Below are 22,781 nucleotides of genomic sequence, written 5' to 3'. Positions count from 1 at the left end.
CTCTTTTGCATTCGCTCCAACAATTAGCCTTTCAGCCACTTGGCCATGAAGTATTTACCATCTCAAGTTGGTTTACTCTAATGTCCTGTCCTTGGATCTAAACTCAAAAGAGATTGTTTAGAATATAGGGGAATGGCATGTTTTAGGCATGAATAGGCCACTGAAATAAGCCCCGCATCCATATTCTCTTGACCAAGTTGTGGCAGCAATAAACAACAATATCCAAACGACTACAATTGTGTTAGGTTTGCAAAATTCACCCTCAATTCATTTTGGTTGCATTTGCAATTTGAGTGTCTGATCAAGTGGTTACGTATAATGTGATGGTTGTGCATATGGGTGATAATGTTGTACCTAATAAAGTGGATTCAGTACAATACTGCCCTACAAAGGCAAAAGACCATACCTCGCTAGAGTGTGGAACTGAGAAAAATGACTTTAGTTTTTTTAGTTGTCCAGCCAAATGAATTATAGGTAGGACACTGGAAATCTGACAATTAGATGGTTTAGTAATGAAAATATCTACATAAAAAATCTTGAACTCAAACTTGACTTTTGACCTCTATTTTGAAGTTACTGTACTCCGCCTTTGTATTGTCTGCAAAAAGTGAGAAGTCACGCCAAGGCAAAAGGCAGTAACTTCCACATTATCAATATTTGGTGGCTGATCACCATTTACAAAATCATTATAGTAACACCTGTATAAAATCTAGGGATCATCTCATATATTTTGATGATTTACAATTACTTATAACCATCTATTTATTGCTATCCTGTACCCTAACTCAATTTGAGCATTCCAAAACAAAGCCAAAGAGTGGTAACTGGTGTTACAGTGTCCTGCCTTGGTTTCTCCTGGGCTCTTGGAAGTTACTGTTAAAACAACCCATTATTTTCTCAAAAAAACAACAAAATTGACTCAAGATACTTATCCACGTGATACAGGATGTCTTGAATGTCGCAAAAAAACCCTCAAAGTTAAGGCCTTTTGCCTTTGCATGGCAGAATAGGCCTACTGTAAATGCAAAATACAATGCATTAAAGCGCCCATATTATACTCATTTTCAGGTTCATAATTGTATTTTAAGGTTGTACCAGAATAGGTTTACATGGTTTAATTTTCAAAAAACACCATATTTTTGTTGTACTGCACAGCTCTCTCTACCTGCTGTAGATCCTCTTTTCACCTGGTTTCTGTTTTAGCTACAGAGTGAGACCTCTTTTCATCTTCTTCTTCTGTACTATCTTTGATTGCACTCGCACATGCTCAGTAGCTCAGATGTAGATCATGTCAGCTAGCTAGCTCCATAGAAGTAAAAGACAGGCTGTTTCTCCAACTTCAGTCAGTTACAAGGCAGGATTAGCTGGGAGACTTCTAAATGAGGGCGCACATGTAAGTAGTTCTTTTGTAGATTATGGTGAACTTGTGTGTGTTGTAGCAGTGCTTTGCTATTGAGAACGAGGTACCATGCTAGTGTTAGCATTAGCGTTAGCATGCTAATGCTAACGCTACGAGCTAACGGTTGCGGTTAGCCAGCTCATTTCGGATTGTGACGTCACAGTCCGAGCCGATTTTGGAGGACACATCAGGACACATTCAGAAACCGTATCTCACTCAAAACAGCATGGATGGATTTTTTTCAAAGTTTGTATGTGTGTGGAAGCACCAGAGACACAAAAGAACACCCCAAATACCAGAAAAAGTGTTTTTTTCATAATATGGGCACTTTAAAACGCAGTCCACGCAGTCAGTTTCTGCTCCTGAATCCAAAACATTTTGAATGAATCCTGAATAGGGTTAGTTTCATCAAAGTGTCGCTGTGGTTGTTGTGTTCTCTGCAGTGTTTGATGCCTACAAGAAGCTCTCTGGCTCTGATATAGAGGACAGCATTGAAGGAGAGACCACTGGGCATTTGGAGAACTTACTGGTAGCTATTGGTAAGACATGTGATTTATTAGGATGATACTTTAGTGTTCACAAAGAATGGGGCTTTCTTCTGACGTGCATTTTAGAATGAAATACAGCAGAAGATAACACTGGGCAGTAGAAATCAATGCCAATAGATTGTCAGATTAACATGACACAAATTCAATTTCCCACAGAACCTTGACTATGTGTTGTTTTTTCCTCCACAGTGAAATGTGCCAGAAGTGTCCCAGGGTTTCTTGCTGAATGCTTGTATAAATCTATGAGGGTAGGTGTTTCCCACAGTATCGCACTGAAGTTCTTTGTATCTCAGCATACGTTTTTCTCTTATGCTTAAAAGTATTTTTGCTGTTTTTTTTATACCAAAATGAGACTTCAAGTACGGGTAGAACTAATACGAAACCCTTTCAAACTTCCGTAAGGTTTTCTAGCAGAAAAATAAGATATTATAAGCATAAACAGGTTAAGATATAACGTGTTTAATTGTTGTCCCCTTGGATCCTTTTGCATGTTTTAGAAATCAGAGGCTGCATTTTACACAGCTCACCGCCTTGCATCAGTGCTGATGTGTTTTAGATTGGTGGATTGTATTTTTCCTACTGGATTTAATTGGTTTCAATTAATTTTGATACATGATATAAAAATCAATTAGCAGAGTCTTAAAATGTTCTTGAGCTACTTAATCCATTGCGATGAACATCAAGTCTGCATTAATTTGTGTAGTAATGAAGTTTAAAGGAATAGACAAACATTTTGGAAAACATTTGTATTCCCTTTTTTTGCAGAGAATTAGATGAGAAGATTGATATTACTCTCACATCTGTGTACAGTGAATATAAAGCTACAGCCAGTTAGCTTAGCTTAGCATAAAGCCTGGAATCAAGGGGAAACGGCTAGCCTGGCTCCGTCCAAAAGTAATAAAATCCAATTATCATTGGGGTGTAAAGCTTCTCATTTAACTCCTTTATGCAAGAAAGCAAATTAGCATATTTCCCAAAAGTTCAGACTATGATTGAATACTGTTCTCAAGCAAGTTTCAAGAGTACACTATTTGATTTTCATATTATACAGAAATGAAGCCAACCACACCTGGAAGGGTCAGAAATATACATCCACAAATCTATATCTGTATACAGCATGCATTGGAAAAAATATTGACAAAAATGTACAGCAGCTAAAACTTTCAAAAATCCCTGGAATACATTTTTTAATAAGTACATTCTATTTTGTAAATACTCATTTTCAAGTAGCTACATCTCTTAAGGGAATTAAACTCTACACCTGTCTTACCATAGCACTCTACCGTGTGAAATATTGTTCGCGGATCTAAAAAAAAAACAACAGCACCTGAAAGATACAAAAAGAAAGATGTTTTACAGTTTTGTCCGCTATAAAGCTGGATGAATATGTAATTTCATAGATGAACACTGGCTGCTGAAATAGTTGTTTGTGTGTATGTTAAGCGTGCTGGAACTGATGACAACACCCTGATGAGGATAATGGTGTCGCGGAGTGAGGTGGACATGTTGGACATCAGAGCCAGCTTCAAAAAGACTTATGGAGTGTCTCTTCACTCCACAATCCAGGTACTTGGTTATTGCAACCTTCTCAGTGTTTCTGTTTTTTTTGTGACTGTGTACTTAATGTACTAAATACTCCAATCCTTCAGATAAAAACAAATGCATTGCTATAAGACTCCCCTGATGCTCATCTATCCTACGCCTATGCTGCTTTTACACCAATCACGTCAGTGCAGTGATGGAGTGAAGTGATTTACCTTAAATGCCTTGTTCAGTGTGATGAGGCTGAGATGAGATGATGCTTCCCTGTTTTTCACACAAAGCCAAAGTTAATTAATCTATTCTCCTGGGGCAAGATATTCCTGCAGTGAAAAGTTAATCCCATCCTCCTGTAGAACTACTAAATGGCTGAATAGATTAATAAGATGTTATGAATTAACCTTTAAAATATATAATTGAACCTATATATATTTTTACAGTTTAAGCAGAGTGCATTTGTAGTTGATTATAGCAAGTATTACTTCAAATTGCTCCCTTCATCAAAAGTATTCATATTTCATAGTGACATTTTTCCCACTGACACCATTTCATACCACTTTCTTTTATGACTTTTCATGTTAATAGACCATTCTCACAGCTAATATTTTGAGCAGTCAGTTACAGGTGTAACACATAACTTCTATTAGGGCTGCACTTCATTTATAGATGGCGCTGGACTGGTATTCTGCATAAAGGTTTTTATTGGTTTACTGGCTCTTTGTAATTAGCCAGAGCCATAGTTATTGTTGTTAGTTTCACCTGGGCTTTTCCTGCTGTGATGATGCCCAACGGATTCTCACTCCCATCGGGTAAATTACGGACGCTTGGTCAGGTGCCTTTGGCGTTGTTTATGACGCTAAAATTCTCCTTTAGCGTCATATCTAAACGCGCTTTATCTAAACGTGCTTGGTTGGGACTATTGGTGTCACTTTTGAAGCAGTTAGGTTAAGGAAAAGGTCGTGGGTGGGCTTACGTTTCCATGACACGCGGGAAGAACGGGACGGTTGGGTTTAGGAAAAGAAGAACGGACGGTTGTGTTTAGGAAAAGAAGAACAGCACGGTTGAGTTCAGGAAAACAATAACGGGACGGTTGGGTTTAGTAAAAGAAGAACGGACAGTTGGGTTCAGGAAAACAATAACAGGACGGTTGGGTTTAGGAAAAGAAGAACAGACGGTTGTGTTTAGGAAAAGAAGAACGGACGGTTGTGTTTAGGAAAAGAAGAACAGCACGGTTGGGTTCAGGAAAACAATAATGGGACGGTTGGGTTTAGTAAAAGAAGAACGGACAGTTGGGTTCAGGAAAACAATAACGGGACGGTTGGGTTTAGTAAAAGAAGAACGGACAGTTGGGTTCAGGAACACAATAACGGGACGGTTGGGTTTAGGAAAAGAAGAACAGCAGGGTTGGGTTCAGGAAAACAATAACGGGACGGTTGGGTTTAGTAAAAGAAGAAAGTGACGGTTGGGTTTAGGAAACGTGACACGCGGGACATGATCCCCGGTCTCCTGGGTGAAAGTCCTGCGTTGTTTGACCCATCCACCACCCCAACCAACCTTCCTATGCAGATTTTCGGCCTACTCGCTACCGTAGTCGCTCTAAGTGCTACGTCATCTTCAAACCCTGTGTAGCTGCTGCTCTCCCTGATGCGTTCTACACACACGCTGAAGGGCGCTTTTTTTGTCGCTTCAGACGCTGACAGCCACTGTCCAAACGTCCGTATTTTACGAGTTCGGAGTGAGAACGGGTTGTGATGCCATGTTCATCTTCATATAGGAGCTACCATAACAACAATTTACTGACTTGTCAGTGGCATTCACATAAACCCACTGGAGTGCCTGAAAAAGTAAACCAATTTCAGCCAAAGTCTGTCACGCGAGAAAATTGAACCCAAATTTATAATAGATTTTGGGCTATATTTTGAATGCTGCTACTTTTTTTCCCATCCCACATGATGTGAACACAGCATATAACTGTCTGCTTTATAAAGGATCAGACACTTTTGTCAAAAGCTACAATGACAACACAAGCCATTTGGGGTTCAGTGTCTTGCTCAAGGACACTTCGACATGTGGGGAGGAGGAGCAAGGGATCCAACCCCCCGAGCTACAAACGCCCACATGCACGAAAAGTGACATTGTGACATTTGAATGTCATCGGGAAAAATACCAATAGAGCATTTTGAAATAAAAATATCTAGAATGGAAACGAAGCTAAGTGCCCCTATCGATCCAGAGTTGATTTAGCGAGAAAAGAGGAACCTTAGGAATTTTATTAGATGGATAAAATAAACAAGGACAATGTGTCTGTTGTTTTTTGCAGGAGGACACAGCTGGAGACTACCAGAAGGCTTTACTCTACCTTTGTGGAGGGAATGATTAATGCTGTTTTATGATGTGTTTAGCAGCACTGAATGATGAGCTGCCACGGTACTGCGAGACTAAGCTACACATGAGATGAACTTATTGATCTAGTGTTGTTGATTCTTTTTCACTTTAGCTTGATTGAATTAGTGTGATTTATCCACTTGTCATTTTTGACTTATGACAACATCCTCTGCATGAAGAGAGTGCATTGACTTAAACATTTATTTCGTTTTTGTTTAATATTAGACATAATTTAAACAGAAAACAGCTCAATAATGAGTACATGTGCAGTTTTGATTTTAATATAGAGAAGAAAGGTAGCTATGTATGAAATAACTTCATTTTTTAACACTTCAATTACTTTGTGCTGTGATTTTTTGTCAGATTTACACATGTATGTTTTACACATGTATGTTAGCAGTTGTTTTCAGTGCTCTCACAGCATGTGTTAAATGCAATTTAGAAAATCCAATACTGCTGCTGAATTATTAAACACTACATTTCGACAGCTCTCCTGCTCTCATTAATTACAAATGAACTGCTGATCCAGACTTGAATTGTAATACGACAGTCAGTGATTAATAAGTAATGGGACACTATTAGACACTTGTTGACTCATAAAGACGTCTGCTGCCTCCATGTCTTTCGGCATGAACAGGCCTGATGTCTGACAAATCTGGTCCTTAGATCAATAGATGGGAAATTACTTCACTTTTCTGGAGTTTTACCACAGGGTGGCAGCACAGTCTGAAACAAACAGGCGTTGTCGTCTATGCTGTTTTCATTCACAGTGACTTACAGTTTTTCTCAATTGCTTTGGCACAATCATCGAATGACTATTAAACTTTGTCTATTAATATGAACATTAGGTCAGTTGTTCACGTGACTATAGTCATTTATAATTGCTTTGGCACAAAATGACATTGGCGTTGTCACATCAGATGACATTGGATGACCCATGAGGTTGATACCTTTGCAGCACATTTTCTTTTTTCTTGCACATATTGTACAGCAGTTCCTGTTAATTTTGCTGTTGTATATATATTTTTTCTATACAAGCTTTCTTTATGTATTTCAAGTTGGATGGTGTGTATACATACAATGAGAAAGTATAATGTCTGCCATGGCTGGCATCAGTACTATTTAGTTGCCTAAATATATAATCTTAGCAACTGGACAATATTACAGAGTGGGTAACTATCACACTTTCAGAGTACTCTGTCATTTGACAAGATGTCTTAGCATTTTGACTGTCTTGGTCTAAGCAATGAGAAAGGAACCTTTTGTTTTGATGACAATGATATATTCATTGATGGATTTACATTTGAAACAGGAGTTAATTATTTTGATTGAGAAATCACCTTTTGCAGGTCACCACGTGGTGTGCGGATTGTAGAGTTTTGACAGTTGTAAGTTTGTTTCAGTAAATGTGCCAAATCGATTGAGAAAAACTTTAACACATGTAAATACCACTGAATTTGTAGCACTTTGAAAATTACATGTGGTCTTTACGTGGTCTCCCTTAATGTCAAGTTGGGCTATTTCAAAAACGTTTTTTAATTTTTCACAGATTCAGAAAATTCAAGTAGGCAATCCAGTTATAAAAAACTCCATTAAAATTGGTTCAGTTTAAGGCGTAAATGTCAGAATATAAACCTGAGTGAGTATGTATATAAATGTCTCTGTGGTTTACAAACCACATTTATGTTCATCAAATCTCTGTTTGCCAGATGTTGTGTCACGTATTCAAAAAATACCTGAAGGTTCAAGTTGGAAAATGTTTTCATGTATTGGCATGCTTTCCCTGAGAGGTTCATGCTCTCTTTGCAGACATGTATTCACTCCAATTTTACTACAAAATGACTTGCAAATTGATGTTATCTTTACTCTGTAGTTAAAGTCATTCAGGCAAGGAGCTAGCTGTCTGAGCTTTTTATTGCTGCAAACTGCTATATTATTTTGTTTCAGTTATAATGTGGCTCAAGACAAGAATTAAGTTTTGTAAATGAATGTATTTATTGATTTCTGAATGTGAAGACTAAGTTCAACTAATCCAAACAAACAGATATACTATGATGTCTTCACCCAAAAATACAATACAGTAGGAGAGAGACATTAAACATATATTAGTAAATTGTGAGGACAGCTCTTAAAAAATTACAAATAAACGTGATCTTCCCCTTAACTTTATTTTATTGGCCTTTCTAAAAATCCTTACAACAACATTGTACCAAAAAGAAATGTCATGAATGTGTGCAAGATTTTAAAAGTTTTAATTTGTATGTAGCATTTCTGCAATGATAAAATGAAGTGCATCGGCTGCTGTTGGCTGTTGATAGCAGTCCTCTAATTTAAATGAAGTAAACCTTCTGAGTCGAGGCATTCCTGTTTTAATGCTCCCTGACTGGACACATTTTAGTAATTCTTTATTAAGGAAGTTAATCAGGACGAAGTCCAGTTTATGAAATGTTTATTGAAACCTGATGCAATCGCAACATCCTTAAATTAACTTCAAAGAATAAAATTAACAACAAAATTATATGATTTTATTCCTGTGTTCCTTTGTTTTTGAACAGGTGCAATAGCTGAGATCTAAACTATGCTGTAAGTGTGGGTGGTTGATATCGTTGTTAATCAGTGAGAGGGACTCAGCCTTTAAGTGGCCAGCAGCTGTGAGTTCTGACTGGACTGTCATATATTACTGCTCTGTGCAGGGCGCTCATTTCCACTGCAGGAAGTTGCTGTAAACTAGCCTCCAGTGTCCTAAAAAAGATGAAGTAGTTTTATTTTCCCACAGTTTAGGATGGTTATATACAATAACTTCCTTAAAAGATTTCAGGTGAATCTCTGCTCTAATTTTGTTGGTCTCCTATCTCTGTTTTGAACATGTGACTCTGTCAGTTATAGGCCAGTTTATGTTGGTGTTGTGTTGCTGGTGGATGCCATTTCTTGGTTGCTTAGTCCAGACCAGCCACCAGCACCACACACTTATCACTCTCATTTCACACTAACAATGTAATGGTGTTTCATTAATTCCCTTCAGCTATTTGTAATCTGGGCTCCACTGAGTTTAAAGCTCTTTATAAATCAAATGCCCATTCACACACATACAAAGGAATTAATAGGAGTGTATACTCCTGGTTGCACACACACACACACACACACACACACACACACACACACACACACACACACACACACACACAAACACACACAAACACACACACACACACACACACACACACACAAACAGTTTAAAATCTCCTTATAGTCTGTATTGCCTGATGTGTTCTCTCTACTTTCAGTTTGACCAATGCCCACATCTCTCATCCAATCAGGAGCCACTGGTGGTCAGGCCACCTGTAAGTCAACAACATCCACAGTCCACTCAGGAAGGAATCTCTACATCAACCTATAATAGGATATGAAGAGAATGAAAGCAGCATGAAGTGCCAAACCGGAAAGAATAATACCACAATGCAACATGTAAAGGAATTTGTCAGCTATGCATTGCAGGAAAAAAAAATTAATGGAGGTGGTGAATCAGGTCCTACTAAAACTACAATAAAATAGTTTAACTTTTTTCTGGATTTGCATCTGTCCAAAGTAGTAGTAGTTTTTCCACATAAAAACGCTTATGCATGGGTGACCCCTATTATCAACTCACTGAGACATGCAGTGCATAGTTGGAAAATAATTAATTCAGTGTCTTTTCATTGGACATCGTTTCTATTTTGAGAAAGCAGAATGTGGCAGCACAGAACAGCTGGGGGTCATTCAGCTGCTCTCTAAAATGGGTCTGAGTTAAAAGCAGAGGTAAATAGGTCTGGCAATGCGAGACTAAAGTGGCAAATGGCATTACTATAATATTGTACCATAAAAACTACTTTAGTGCAATTAACACTGAAGCTTTCTCTTTTAAATATCTCCCGAGTAATATTTTTCTCATGGGTTGCACGCATTTTAAAAGGACAGTTGGTGCCAAATGGGAAACTGATTTCAACATGGTCTTTATTTTATCAAATGATCACCTATATAACGTTTTTAAATGAACAGGTGTCTTGTCACTTTAATTATTTAGGAGAGTTGTTTTTACTGAGTGTGTGCTTTGCATCACATTTCACAAGCAGCCGTGCAGAATCAAGTCTTGTTCTCAGCAGCTGGTGTTTAAAAATCTAGCTTCAAAGGAAAACTCCTCCCTAAATATACTTCTATATTCACTGCATTCCTGCAGTTATTTTGTGACTTTTGTGAATGCCCTCTAATTTACTTTTTGTTGCAGCCACATTGCTGCCATTAAGGGATATTCTACATGGCCCTGAATGCAACCTGCTGAGAGTCTGTGAATTTGATGGATTTCAGCTGTGGGCAATGCATTATGTTACAGCAGGAGATGAAGCTCAAATCATCAAGGAAAATGAGTCATTCCCCTTTCTTAAATCACAGCACGTCCTGAGGCTGCTTTGTTGTGGTTGGCTGAAGCTGCTGTGGGTGGAGAAAGTGTGTGCCTCTTACTGTAGGTAAAAGTCTCCTTATGATTGTCAACCAAGGGTTTGAATTGGCTGATACATTACAAGGGACTCAGTCTTTACAAGTGAGATTATAGAAATAACCCTGGAATGTAGCTACCGACTTTAACATTACGAGGGGTGGAAAGTAACTAAGAACATTTACTTGAGAGCTGTATGTACTCAAGTACAATTTGAGGTAGTTGTATTTTACTTGAGTATTTCCATTTTATGCTACTTTATACATGTACTTCACATTTCAGGCAGAACTATTGTACTTTTCACTTCACTACATTTATTTACTTTTCAAATTTCAATTTTAAATGCAAAACATGATCAGTTTATGAAATATGATCCATTGTTACAGATTCATCTAAGTATATGAAGTAGGCCTAGTTAAAATTAGCTCCACATTGACCAACAGCAACATTAAAGTACTGTTTACAAATTCATACATCAACAATTTATAGCCCTAATAGTACAACCATAGAAATAAAACTCTTTTTATATGAGTATAACACTGACAGTAGCCAGTCTGCATTATGAGACTGAGTACTTTACTTTAGGTACTTGAAGTACATTTTGTTGCTACTAGTTCTGACATTTTGAATGCAGGACTTTTATATAGTATTTATATACAGTACTGTGGTATTGCTACTTGCTATTTTAACTTAGGTAAATTATCTCATTTTACCACCAAACATTAGTGAATTTAACTTATGAACACCTTGCAATTATATTAGATTGAATGTCATGTAAGACATTACGGTAATTAAGTACTGATTCAGCTAACTCGCCATTTTAGGGTATGAATCAAGTGTAGGCTATATTTTGAAATTGAAATGTGGAAAGGTCTTATGATCCTGTTATAAATGCCAAACATAATATATCTTCAGTTTAATCTGCCAAATATCTTTTGTTGACAGTATTATTTGATACTCTTAACTTGCCCTTTGACTTTGATTTGTTGAGTTGAGCATGTGTGGATTCAGAGGCATGTCAGTGCCAAAGTATGCAAGCCAAGGCTTTCTAAAAATCCTACTCCCTCTGGTTAAATGACTGTGTCAATACCCAACATGCCCTAATCTCCCAGCAAATACCTTTAGCAGGACTGTGCACACACACATTTGGAAAACGCAGAAAAGAGCTTTATCATGAAGGACAAGATGGGGTTCTCTTGTTTAAGTAGGTTTTTTTGAATGAAGAATGAAAGGAGTATGATAGAAACATTTGTTTAATGAAATTAAATGAAGTTGTGCTGTCTAGAGACACAAAAATTGGGAGGCTATATGTGCTTACATTGTGTTATGCTACAAGAGGAAACACTCTAAGTATTTTCTTAAAAAGCAAGTTATCACCCCAGTAAATGTCTCCCAAATTGACAATCATAGAGCAATCATTAAAGAATAGATAGAAAAAAATTGTATAATTGAGGAATAGAATCACTGTTAACAATGTGCAGAAATACTAGAAAGAAGTATTGATATGACTGCATGGAGAGCTGATTTGTTTTTTCTCAGCAATCATAATCCTGCACCATAGTAAAAAAGAAGGTGCAAAAAGTCGACCAGGAGGCGTTGCAGTGCTCCTCAGCCAACTTCTTGTTACCAGGTTTACAGGATTTGATAGCTCTGGGTGCTGGTTGTGGATCGGAAGGCGGGGCAGTCTTCCTCTGAGGATTATGGAGTCTGAAATGAGCATCTTTGGCAGCTCTTTTGCACACACCTGCCCTGACCAATGCACTGCTGTCCTGGCACAAACTCGTATGCTTCTTCAGCGCTCTGGCTATTTGCTTCCAGTAAAGTTTGACGTTGGAATCGTACTGAGGACAGACAGCTGGTCTGGCGACATATTCACAGCTGAAGCTCCTGCCCCCCTTCTTGCAGGTGACACCAAGGATGAAGAGGTCCTGACCTGTTGCTGCCCAGGTGCACTGGGACTTGTCTTTGGTAACCATTTTGCCCTTAATGGGTTGTGCAGAGTCAGATTTGGATTGGCGGCCTACCCTCAGCCCTGGCCTGTCCTTGCGTTGTCCTCTGTCCACTCCTCGTCCGCTACGTCCTTGGCTCCTTTGGCAGCTGCTCAACACCAGCTGATGGGAGATACAAGCCAGGACCAGCAGGATGGTGACATTGGTAAGGAGAGCCATGAAACCAGTATAATACGCCCTGCAAGAGGATAAATTAGGATTTAGATATCTGACCTCAAATCCCTTTCATTTCCCTTATTAAAAAGAATCATGATAATTCCTTATTATACCTATGTTATAGATCAGGGGTCTTCAACGTTTTTTAGGCCAAGGACCCCTTAACTGAAAGATAGACGGAGCAGGGACCCCCTACTACATATATTGTATAAAATTTAGTTGCATATTAAACTGGACCTACAATAACGTGTAGGGTGGCCTAAAGCCTTTATACATACCTTTTCACAGTGCATACAATACTAATATAAGCTTTTAAAATAAATAGAAATGTTGGCATATTCACATATTTATACATCATGTTTTAATGTTAAAATGTGGCACAGTAAATCCTTAAGTTTAACTGTATCTGTGGATGGCTAACTTATCTATAGGCCATATCAAAAATATATATCTTTTCTAATAATATGTTAGATTCAGGCTAGACAAAAAAGCAAGGCAGGTTGTTGGAACAGCATCCTTTTTAAGGCAATTAAAGTGCTTCACATTAATATAATATATAAAAGAAACACAAGGCAATTTAAAAGTTGCATATAGATTCGCTTTACCAGAATGAAATAAAATGGAAAATAAAAATAAGCTCTGAAGGAATAAATTGGATTAAAAAGTTACAGTGCAATGAGAGATGTGAATAAATAACCCCAAAATAAATTGAGTAAAAGGATCAGCCAAACAAAGATGTAATCCTTGATTTAAAAGATGAAACAATCAGAGTAAAGTGTGACATGAATGTTCCAAGTGCAGACACACACACCTTTAATATCATCACATGAGGAATTTACAGTAATTAGTCAAGTACCTTATAGAGCCTTTAAATCTCTGTAGGAACGTTATAAGGTAATGTATTATTAGGTAATGAAGTTTCAGCCACCACACATACACACACACACACACACACACACACACACACACACACACACACACACACACACACACACACACACACACACACACACACACACACACGTCCTAATAATATACTAATACCAAAGTGATTAGTAATCACAGATCATTACACACTGAGCCCAGATGTAGCAGATGACATAACTTACCTGAAGTTTCCACGGTAAACTTTGGTTTACAGTCCCGAGAGCTGAGTCGCCTTTACTGTACCTGCAGCTACAGTCTGCTGTAGAACCAGCCCTCCCCTTCTTACACACACACACACACACACACACACACACACACACACACACACACACACACACACACACACACACACACACACACACACACACACACACACACACACACACACACACACACACACACTATCTGCATGATTGGGCAGCTTACAAAGTTTGATTAGTTCGTACTAGTCAGACTAGAGATATTTTGAGTCAAATTGTCAGTGAAATATTTTAATAGTTTGTAGAGACTATTATTTATATAATATAAGCTTGTAATGCCATTTTGTAACATGTTAAATTGTAATCAAATCAATGAAATTATTTGTTAATGTTAAAATGTAATAAGATAATACCACCAAAATCGGCTCAACATCCAGCAACAGTGAGATCATTTCATTTTAAAGGGTAATTTTGGTAATTAAGGAGTAAATAAAGGGTAATTAGTCTTTTTTTCTCACTGTTGGCATCTAATTTCTCCTTGTTTTAGTTCTAAGTCTAAACTGATTTAAACTAATAGAGACTTCAGACTTGTACTTTTCTTTGTATAGACCTGTAAACACTTACCAGATTTATGTTGAGATATCAGGACTAAAACTAGAAGTCCCACCTGCTTTTACGATAACTTCACTTTTAAGGCATTAATTTCGAGGAAATGCAAATAACTTTCTCTTCTTTAAAAGCCTTCACTGCACCATCTGTTAGTACAGTGTTCCAAAGATAAAATGACTGCAAATATCTTGAAAGGAGCCAGATGTCCCTCCAGTAGAAAATTACTGAACTTGGTGGTCTGTTTAATTGAAGCCACAGTGGCACCTAACGGTCAAATACGGTATAGCAGGTAGTTCCACTATTTGATGATGGCTATGACGATTTTTATAAGACATAATGATATGGTATAGCAGTCATTTTCAATATTGCTGCTCTTTTGCTATCAAGTCTTAATAAACTCAAAACATGAAACCCTTTTACATGATTTTTTTAGTTTTTCATCAAGAAGGGGCAATAAAATCATCTTATCGACACAGAATAACTGAGAATAATGTTTATTTATTTAACAAAATCATTTTCACATTCATCATATTTTTCTGTCAAATACACCGATACAGAAATCACTGCCTTTTCAGCCCTAAATGAAAAACCTTAGTCTTTCGAAAAAATGTAATATTCAAGATAATAATAAGTGATGCAAGTAGATTATATTCAAGTAAACAACACAAAACACAAATCAGTGACACCAATGAGTTGTCTGTCCCCTCCTGCCCTGGGCCCGTATATTGTTATAACGTTTTGTGCAGAAATATTCTCACAAGTTAAAGCAGTACTTGTGCTATTTCATACACATGTGTTATAGCCTGCTGTGTGAACCATATTGTTTGTTCTAACACTATTTAGACAGGTAGTCGAGTTTTTCCAAGCTGTGATATTTGGAAGAAGATGCATGCAAGGTTCGCAGAGAAATCTTGCTTTGGACGTCACTGCAGTACCATCTCTTCCCCTGAAGAGAGCGCTGCAGTTCTTTTACTGCTGATAAACAAACTGCTGTTCTGTGATTCCCCTCCAAGGGCCACTTTAATCAGACATCCGAAGTGATCTTCATCAGAATTGTAAATCTGTGAATATAACAGAGGGGCAAAATGCATATACAGTTGTAAATTATGTGCATCAGTAATATTTCGAGCAATGGGAAAAAAAAAAGTTAGAATTTTGCATATGAATGCTGCAGGCAAACTTTAAATGTAAATACACAGGATTCCTCATTCCACCACAGTACTCTTAGGTTAGTCATAAAAGAACATAATAAAAGCTGTGTGTTAACGAAGAGGCCCGTTACAGCTGCTCACCTTCCTCGTTATTTCCGAAAAAAACCGATGAAGTAGGAGCAGATGCCTTGAAGTGACCTCCAGCAGTACTGCCGAGCCACCCTCTTAGCATTGCTCTCGACAGGAGGTGCCGATGGTTGTGGATTGGCTCTCGGTGTTGTTTTCTCCTGTGGTGGGACTCGAATGGCTTGCCTTGTGGGTGCAGGACGAGGTTGAGGTCTTGCTCCCGTCCTAGATGAAGCCTCTAGCGATGACCGGGGGAAGGAAGCCGATGAGAAGACCATTTGTGAGTCATCAGTTGCCTTCCTGCACATGTGAGGTTTGATCTGCCTTGGGGCCTGGCAGGCGTTTTGGAGCTTTTTGAGGCCCCATGTCATCTGGACGAAGTAGTGACGAGGGTTTTTGTTGTAGGCGCGGCAGGTGTGAGGCTTGCCGATATATACACACCAGTAGGAGCGCTTGTTACCCAGGCTGAGGCACAACAGCCTCAGCCTGGTGTATTCCCCTTGACCGGTGATGATCATGGAGCACACATCATTGGCCTTAGTTTTAAATTTGATGGGATCATCCCAGATGCTTTGTCTCCCGTCGCTCTGAGCCTCGGCTGACCAAAGGCAGCAGGCAAGCAGTAGCAGCAGAGCGCTGTCCTGGGTCCACATGGTGTCAGATGGATGCTGAGTGTAAGAGGAGGAGAGTAGGACTGCTCAAGCTCAGGGTCCCTCCTGCTATTTATTGGTTAGCAGACAAGGAAGGAATTCAAGTTACAAAATAGGCAGTCAGACAAAAAAAAAAAAAACTTGTACGGGAGGAGGAGAGCAGCGACTACATCGGTCATAGCTGTCTGAAGAGGGCAAGGGCCACATGAGATGTGTACAGTGATGCCCATGTTTATCCAGGTTTTATGTAATAAGAGTACAAATTGTCATACATAAACAAGAACTAAATTATGTAAATTGCATCTGATAGAACAATTCCTAGCAAACAGTCTGATGCAATGATGTTACAATCGAGCAAACATAGTTTTTAATAATTCTCCCGTGTTTGCTACATCTCAATTTAAAAGAAATGCGGCATGCCTGGGAAAAGCCCTCAAGTTGTTGCTTGTTTTAAGGTGTTTTTTTAGTCAGTTGGAGCCCACAACCATGCAGAGTAGCCTATGATTTCCCTCCCAGATATAAATGCAATCAGACTGCACAACCACAAAGAAACGTGAGTAGAAGTCACTCATACATGACAGACCTAGTTCAGTGTAGAGCGTGGTAAGTAAACCTGCCAATTAAGAAAGAACAAGAAATGTCTGTATAAGACCAAGGAGGTTTGCCCTGGTTGTGGTCAGATAGTGTGGGGTGGGGTAGGCTTTATTTTCAGGCCCAACTGGAGATAAAGGTCCCACTGTGAGTAATGCAGGACATGTAGTCAACACATCTGGAAGAGATTTAGCTTCATTAAGTGAAGTGAAAAATACTTTAGGGTCACAATGTGTCACCTAATGTTCATTAATATACAGTACATTTAAACACACATGTTTTTTAAAAAGCACAGTTTTTTAAAGATAATCAGTATACCCACAGTTTAATTACAGTGTTGGAAGAAGTATTCATATGTTTTACTCAAGTAAAAGGCACTCTGTCAAAATACTCAAAGTCCTCATTCAATATTTCAATTAAAGTAAAAGGTATTAACAGCAATAGGTATTAAAGTAAAAATTATTGTTAGGCAGAATGACCCCTTTCAGAGTAATATCATATTATTGGAACATTATTATTAATGCACTTTTACACAAATGCAGAATTTGAATGTTAACACTCGTGGAGCACATTTAACTACTGTTGTATAGTTTAATCTGCATCACAGTATCATATTTTGTGAATTGATCATATGTCTTGTTTGTGAAATCTTAATCTCTAACTCCAGCTGTCACACAAATGTAGTGGAGTAAAAAGCACAATATGTCCTTCTGAAATATAGTGCAGTAGAAGTATAAAGTAGCATACAATTAAAATACTAGTTATAGCACCTTTTAAATTGTATTTAAGTAAAGTATCTGAGTAACTGTAGCCTACTTAGTTACTTTTTACCACTGTCCAATAATGACTTTCAGGCTTATTCCATCAGTAATTTTGTCACAATTTTAGTTCATTGTCTTTAAAAAATAAATAAAAAAATGAAATTCTAAAGCTGCTGCAAAACCAGCAGTGTTTCTCAAAGTATTCTCTTCACCCCCGGAGTGTTTGTTTTCCCCTGCGATTGCAGCATATTCACTGGCACACTTTGTCTGATGTATCTTCCTGTGTAAATGCATAGTATGTCCACTGGTGTGCATGATATTCAGTTAAATATTTAGCTTTATTTATCCCTATGTGGGCAGTTGTGTGTGCCCGCTCTTAACATGGGGCAAAATACTTAAATTAAGTTACAACAATACATTTTTACATTTGAAATATAAAATGCTGTGTATGTGGAGCACCACTAATAAATATAAAGCTATTGGAATTAAAACATCTTGGCCATAATGTATTGTGATATATATTGTAAGTATTTTATTTGTTGGCTCTCGACTATTACATTTTCCTCATGACAGTAAACCAGAATACGTTTCTCTAGAGCCCCTGTATAGTGCATACTGTTATAGCATTGGAGCCCCTGCTGGCAATGTTAGTGTATGGCTCTACCCATCAAGCTAAAGATGGATTGTACATACAGTAATGTACAACTTGTTCAGTATCTCGGAAATAACATTTAAACACAGTGTTTTGATGTGCAAGTGAAGAAAGAAAGAGACATTTTCTCTGAACCGCTGCTTCGGTTTTCAATGTTTTTTTTGTTCTCTGTCTTTTATACAAGGTTATTTAGAAGTAGAAATGAGTCGGCTGGTTTTGCTGGTGGTGTTTATTCACATACTGTTTGGTGCCTGAGAAACCTCAGAACGAAGCTTACGGAAGAAGATAATCATCTCCTATTGAAAATAGCTGACCAGTAATGCAACCAGTGGGCGCTGGCCAGCAGTGTCAGCACCACATAAGAATGTGCAGTCTTGGTTTAAATTTAACATGCACTTTGAGCAATATGGCTCACGTTACCAGTGGTGGAAAGTACTGTACTTACAGTAAATACAATTTTGAGGTAGTTGTACTTTACTTGAGTATTTCACTTTACCTCTACCCCACTACATTTCAGAGAGAAATATTGTACTTACATCACTTCATTTATTTGATAACTTAAGTTACAGATTAATAATAAAATATAATCAACAAATACATTACGATACTATTATATCAATAACTTTATTGATATTCCAGGGGAAGTTTACAAGCTACCCAGAAGTATATAAAGTATTTCATTAACAAAAATGTATATAAATAGATTAGCCCCACATTTACTATCTGCATTATTAAAGAGACCTCATTAATGCATCAATAGTCACAATTCATTACTTTAAGTTTGTACTTTGTTGATGCTAATACCTTTGTACTTTTCCTTAAGTAAGATTTTAAATGCATGACTTGGAGTATTTCTACACTGTGTATTGCATAAGTAAAAGATCTAAGTTCTTCTTCCACCACTGCATGTTACATGTCTCATTTGGATTAAACCAAAAATATTTGGCCACATAAAGTTAAAAGCACGTTACCCAAAAAATCCACTGCCTATTCAATACACTACTGTTTATTTTCTCTGACATAACTTATATCTTAGAAAGGAACTAAAATGTAAACAAGACTGAAAAAAACTGACAACAATAAATTGAATTTTAAAGTTTATTCACAATTTATACACTTTTCACCACCACATGAAAATGTTCCTCTTCAGTTGCTCCATCAGTGCCCAACTTTGAAGCATCGCAGTTCAAACCAGTTACCACTGTATCCGTCCTGAAGGTTCAGATACACGATATCAATGTTAAGCACTTAGTAAAATTCTAGTTTTTCGCCCAAGACGGGTTACATCCAGACGCTAGCAGACAAGAATGATAGTCCTGTCAAAGTGAGCACACAGCTACTTAAAAAATGTCCATCTTAACAAGAAACAAGTAATGCTAATGCCGTTTTGAATCCAGAACACTGGTACAGTATGTACAGCATACTGCTTATTTATGCTACTACTATGTGTACTGTAGTATGCAGTACCGTATATACTACTAGTATATGAGCTACTGTAGGCTACATAAGAAAGGTAGCTAGCTTTGTAGCTACTAGCTAACTAGCCTAGGTATTTGTTTGGCCAAAACTTATCTAATATTATGGAATGCATTCCTTTTGATTCATGAAATGAATTAGTTGCTTACACATTGTTATATATAAAAGGAATAATGTACAGACAATATTAATATTTTCTGTATTTTTTAATGCTAATCAGTTGGTTTTAGGTGGTAGGTGATCAAAAAGCTAGCATCAAAGTTATTTCAAAATCGTTTCAGCTCTTTCCTAAAATCAACAAAATACAGTAAAAGTGTTGAAATATACTCTATTTCATCTGGTTGAAAGTTTTCTGTTTTTACTAGATTAAATGTAAAATCATATATGATTTTACATTTAATCTAATTTAATTTAATCTAATTTAATCTAATTTCAATTTTTTTTAATCTAATTTACAGCACTAAGAAATATATTTCTTAGTGCTAAATTTACATTTGGTACTGTAAGGTAGTTACTCTAGGCTAGCTTATTCTGCTGATGCATGGTTAGCATCAGCTAAACATATAAAATTCAGACTTTTAATGTTAAGATGGACATTTTTTTTTTTTCAGTGGGCATCAACACCATCAACAGTTATAGCACTGGTTATTTGAATTGTCCCATGAATGGATTGTCTAATGTTTCACCGTCATTACTATGTAGCTGACAGCCGATGCAAATCTAACCTGTAAACATTGAGGCGAGGTGGGTGGGATAACTGCATTGGCTTGCCCAATGCGTTAGTGATGAGAGTTCAGCATATTTCTCAGCCAATATCATTTAATACAAAATAAAAAATAGCTCTTGAGTACATTCACTCGTTCTATATAGTTTTTCTTTCAATGTATCCATAGCTACTGTGGGGTTTTAAAAAGCAGAAAAAATAAGCACATAATTGATAGACCACTAAAGACCTGAGACCTACAGTAGAAAAGAAATTTGGCTTGAGAAAGTATTTCTCCACTTTAAACTTATCATCACTATGAAAAGCAAGAAAGATCTCAGTAAAAATCTCATGTTAGTGAACTCAGTTGAAATCAGCTAGGGAACAAGCTATAAGCCTGACACTTGTCATAGTGTGTGATATATTAAGAAGTTATGCTTTGACTTAAGGGAAAATCCACCTCCAACACTTAAAGGTAAAATTGTATTTGGTGATGCATTTGTTGATGGATTTTGCTGTTTTGTGGTGTATTGTTGGTAATAATGGCGAAAACCTTGATGGCAGGATGTTGTGGTCAGATTTTTCCAGCAGAGCTACAATGAAGATGTGCTTTTTAGCTTTCTAAATAAGTGGTACCCAAACTGTGGGTGAGGCTCCCTAAATGCTCCAAGGATAAATGTGAAGGGTCCCAAAGATGATTCCCAAGACAGGAAAGAAAAAGTTAAAACTAATTTCCGTGCGCATAATGCAATGTTGTTGTCCGAGTTCTCTAATCTTTGTGATTTTTCTTTTTTACGGTGTCAAAAACCATTCAAATAAATCAATCTGTGCAAAGAACTACTAGTTTTACATTTAGTCAGGATTTAGTGCCAACACTTTGTTCAATGTTAAAACAAATTAGCAGCCCCAGACATTTACATTAAATCTGAATGCAGCAACAAGCCATGTTATGCTTTTAACATGCATTCGTCTTAATGGCTATAATTATTTTTATTATTATTTTCAGAGTTGTTTAAAGCCATTCTGGGAAATGTAGGAAATGAAGACCTGGCACAAGAGTAGATTACACTGGTTAGGGGAAAATGGGTATGCTGAAAAAGCCTAAATAAAGAGTAGATTTTAAACACCATGTATAGTGTTAGTGACCGATTTTAACAGTGTAAGAGCATCGGTTGGTGGATTTTCCCTTTTGAGAAGGAGCATAACTGTCAAAAACCAGTGTGAAAAAAACTTCTGAAAGGCAACCTGTCATTTGCAATTCGCCCAAAAACCAATTATAATATTGTAAACATTTTTCAACAAGTCATGCTAAATTTCTTTATATTAGTCACACAAATCCACCTGGGACCATCCTCTTTCTATATTTTTACCACTTTGTTCAAATCACCCCGTTCTCAGTCATTAAGGAACACTGACAACCACCAACTCACACATGCTGCAGTTAAAAAGGATGTGCCATTCCCAACCAACAGTGCTTTATAACACATTGAATTTCATGTTAATTTGCACCTTTTGCTTTGCAGATGTAATGACATACTTTTCCACTTTTAGTATTAACGTGTTGAATGTGATACATCCATTCTATGTGCAGAAGAAAAAGTTTCCTCTAGCAGCTTACCGTGACCTTCGGATGACCTTTCAGCCACTGTCTTCTTAAGCACAAATAAGTACATTAATATGAACAGGCATCAGAGTTATTGTCATGTCCTGTTGCTGATATATTTTTCATGTTGGTTTTGTGTCCGAACAAATGTAAACGCAGACACAGCAGTCCTTGGAGAAAAAAAAAAAGAAGAAGTAGAGCAAGCCTGGCTCAGATTGATGCTTAGGTAAGGAGAAGAGTTTGATGTCCTGCAGGCAGAGTTTCTTGGATGGGGAGCAGGTAACTGCAGGAGGCTTTAATCTTCCTGGTTGAGGAGGTTGAGTTGATCGCTAAAGATAAAAAAAAAAAAAAAACATCCGAAGGGTTTTGTGTGTTCTTCTGTTGTAAGAGACTAGCTTTTATTGAGCTTCTTCTGGTCCAAGGGCCCGTGAAACAAACAGCTTAAAAAAAGATGGAAAGAAAGAAAAAATGTGATTAGTAAACTCAAAATATACCGAATATACAGTACATTGCTCTACTTTAGGACAACTTCTACTGCTTTTTGTAACTCTACTTTGCTTTTTGCGTCAATGCTTTCTTACATAATAATATCAGGAAACTACACAAGCCTCCTCCACTAATCAATCCTCACAAGTCTTGAAATTAAATAAATGAACTTTAGTGTGATGAAATAATCTCACTTGTTACAAATACAAATCACTTCGGCCCAGGATTTTTTTTATTTCTTCCATCTTGACAATATTGATCAGCAGCCTTTGTTCTTGAGATTGATTCTCCATTCAGGTGTAATTGCTACAAACTCTAATTTGGCAGACTTTTTGTTCTTCA

At 37.3% G+C, this 22,781-nt stretch overlaps 4 protein-coding genes across 33 annotated transcripts in view; 1 reads left to right on the top strand and 3 right to left on the bottom strand.

Moving 5' to 3' along the window:
- anxa5a (annexin A5a) overlaps window positions 1-9,294 on the top strand; it is a 29,270-nt gene extending 19,976 nt beyond the window's left edge. Inside the window, exons 10-13 of one of the 2 annotated variants that reach the window (XM_039813771.1) lie at window positions 1,843-1,938; window positions 2,137-2,195; window positions 3,391-3,513; window positions 5,807-6,484. In XM_039813771.1, coding sequence (XP_039669705.1) covers window positions 1,843-1,938; window positions 2,137-2,195; window positions 3,391-3,513; window positions 5,807-5,866 — 338 coding nt within the window. In that variant the 3' untranslated portion in view covers window positions 5,867-6,484. Of the gene's footprint in view, window positions 1-1,842; window positions 1,939-2,136; window positions 2,196-3,390; window positions 3,514-5,806; window positions 6,485-9,188 lie in introns of those variants that run through there. The other variant, XM_039813772.1, reaches the window with a different exon arrangement.
- A 2,280-nt stretch (window positions 9,295-11,574) lies between these two features.
- On the bottom strand, window positions 11,575-14,415 carry fgfbp1a (fibroblast growth factor binding protein 1a). 3 transcript variants are annotated; one of them, XM_039812735.1, is made up of 3 exons: window positions 14,256-14,415; window positions 13,614-13,712; window positions 11,575-12,526 (listed from the first exon to the last, which is right to left on the bottom strand). In XM_039812735.1, the coding sequence occupies exon 3, from the start codon at window positions 12,505-12,507 to the stop codon at window positions 11,875-11,877; it is 633 nt and encodes a 210-aa protein (XP_039668669.1). In that variant the 5' UTR covers window positions 12,508-12,526; window positions 13,614-13,712; window positions 14,256-14,415; the 3' UTR covers window positions 11,575-11,874. The 3 variants fall into 3 exon arrangements, with proteins under 3 accessions (XP_039668669.1, XP_039668670.1, XP_039668671.1); XM_039812736.1 differs by having other exon boundaries at window positions 13,614-13,709; XM_039812737.1 differs by lacking the exon at window positions 13,614-13,712.
- Window positions 14,416-14,718: 303 nt separating this feature from the next.
- Window positions 14,719-16,235, bottom strand: fgfbp2a (fibroblast growth factor binding protein 2a). Its single transcript, XM_039813763.1, has 2 exons — window positions 15,533-16,235; window positions 14,719-15,301 (listed from the first exon to the last, which is right to left on the bottom strand). The coding sequence occupies exon 1, from the start codon at window positions 16,168-16,170 to the stop codon at window positions 15,541-15,543; it is 630 nt and encodes a 209-aa protein (XP_039669697.1). The 5' UTR covers window positions 16,171-16,235; the 3' UTR covers window positions 14,719-15,301; window positions 15,533-15,540.
- A 3,020-nt stretch (window positions 16,236-19,255) lies between these two features.
- prom1a (prominin 1a) overlaps window positions 19,256-22,781 on the bottom strand; it is an 80,595-nt gene continuing 77,069 nt past the window's right edge. For 22 of the 27 annotated variants that reach the window (XR_005640424.1, XR_005640428.1, XR_005640426.1 and 19 more), the window contains one exon: window positions 19,256-22,393. Coding sequence is in view for 2 of the 27 variants with exons in the window: in XM_039813021.1 (XP_039668955.1) it covers window positions 22,345-22,393 (49 nt within the window). In the remaining 25 variants the exon portion in view is untranslated. The remainder of the gene's footprint in view (window positions 22,394-22,781) is intronic. The other 5 variants (XR_005640418.1, XR_005640421.1, XM_039813026.1 and 2 more) reach the window with 1 other exon arrangement.

Source organism: Perca fluviatilis, chromosome 10 (assembly GCF_010015445.1).
Source record: "Perca fluviatilis chromosome 10, GENO_Pfluv_1.0, whole genome shotgun sequence".
NCBI lineage: Eukaryota > Metazoa > Chordata > Actinopteri > Perciformes > Percidae > Perca > Perca fluviatilis.
This window is presented reverse-complemented; position numbering and strand designations above follow the sequence as displayed.

Bases quoted from the DNA above. Each gene is read 5' to 3' on its own strand.
- fgfbp1a (XM_039812735.1), bottom strand. From the start codon at position 12,507: ATGGCTCTCCTTACCAATGTCACCATCCTGCTGGTCCTGGCTTGTATC.
- fgfbp2a (XM_039813763.1), bottom strand. From the start codon at position 16,170: ATGTGGACCCAGGACAGCGCTCTGCTGCTACTGCTTGCCTGCTGCCTT.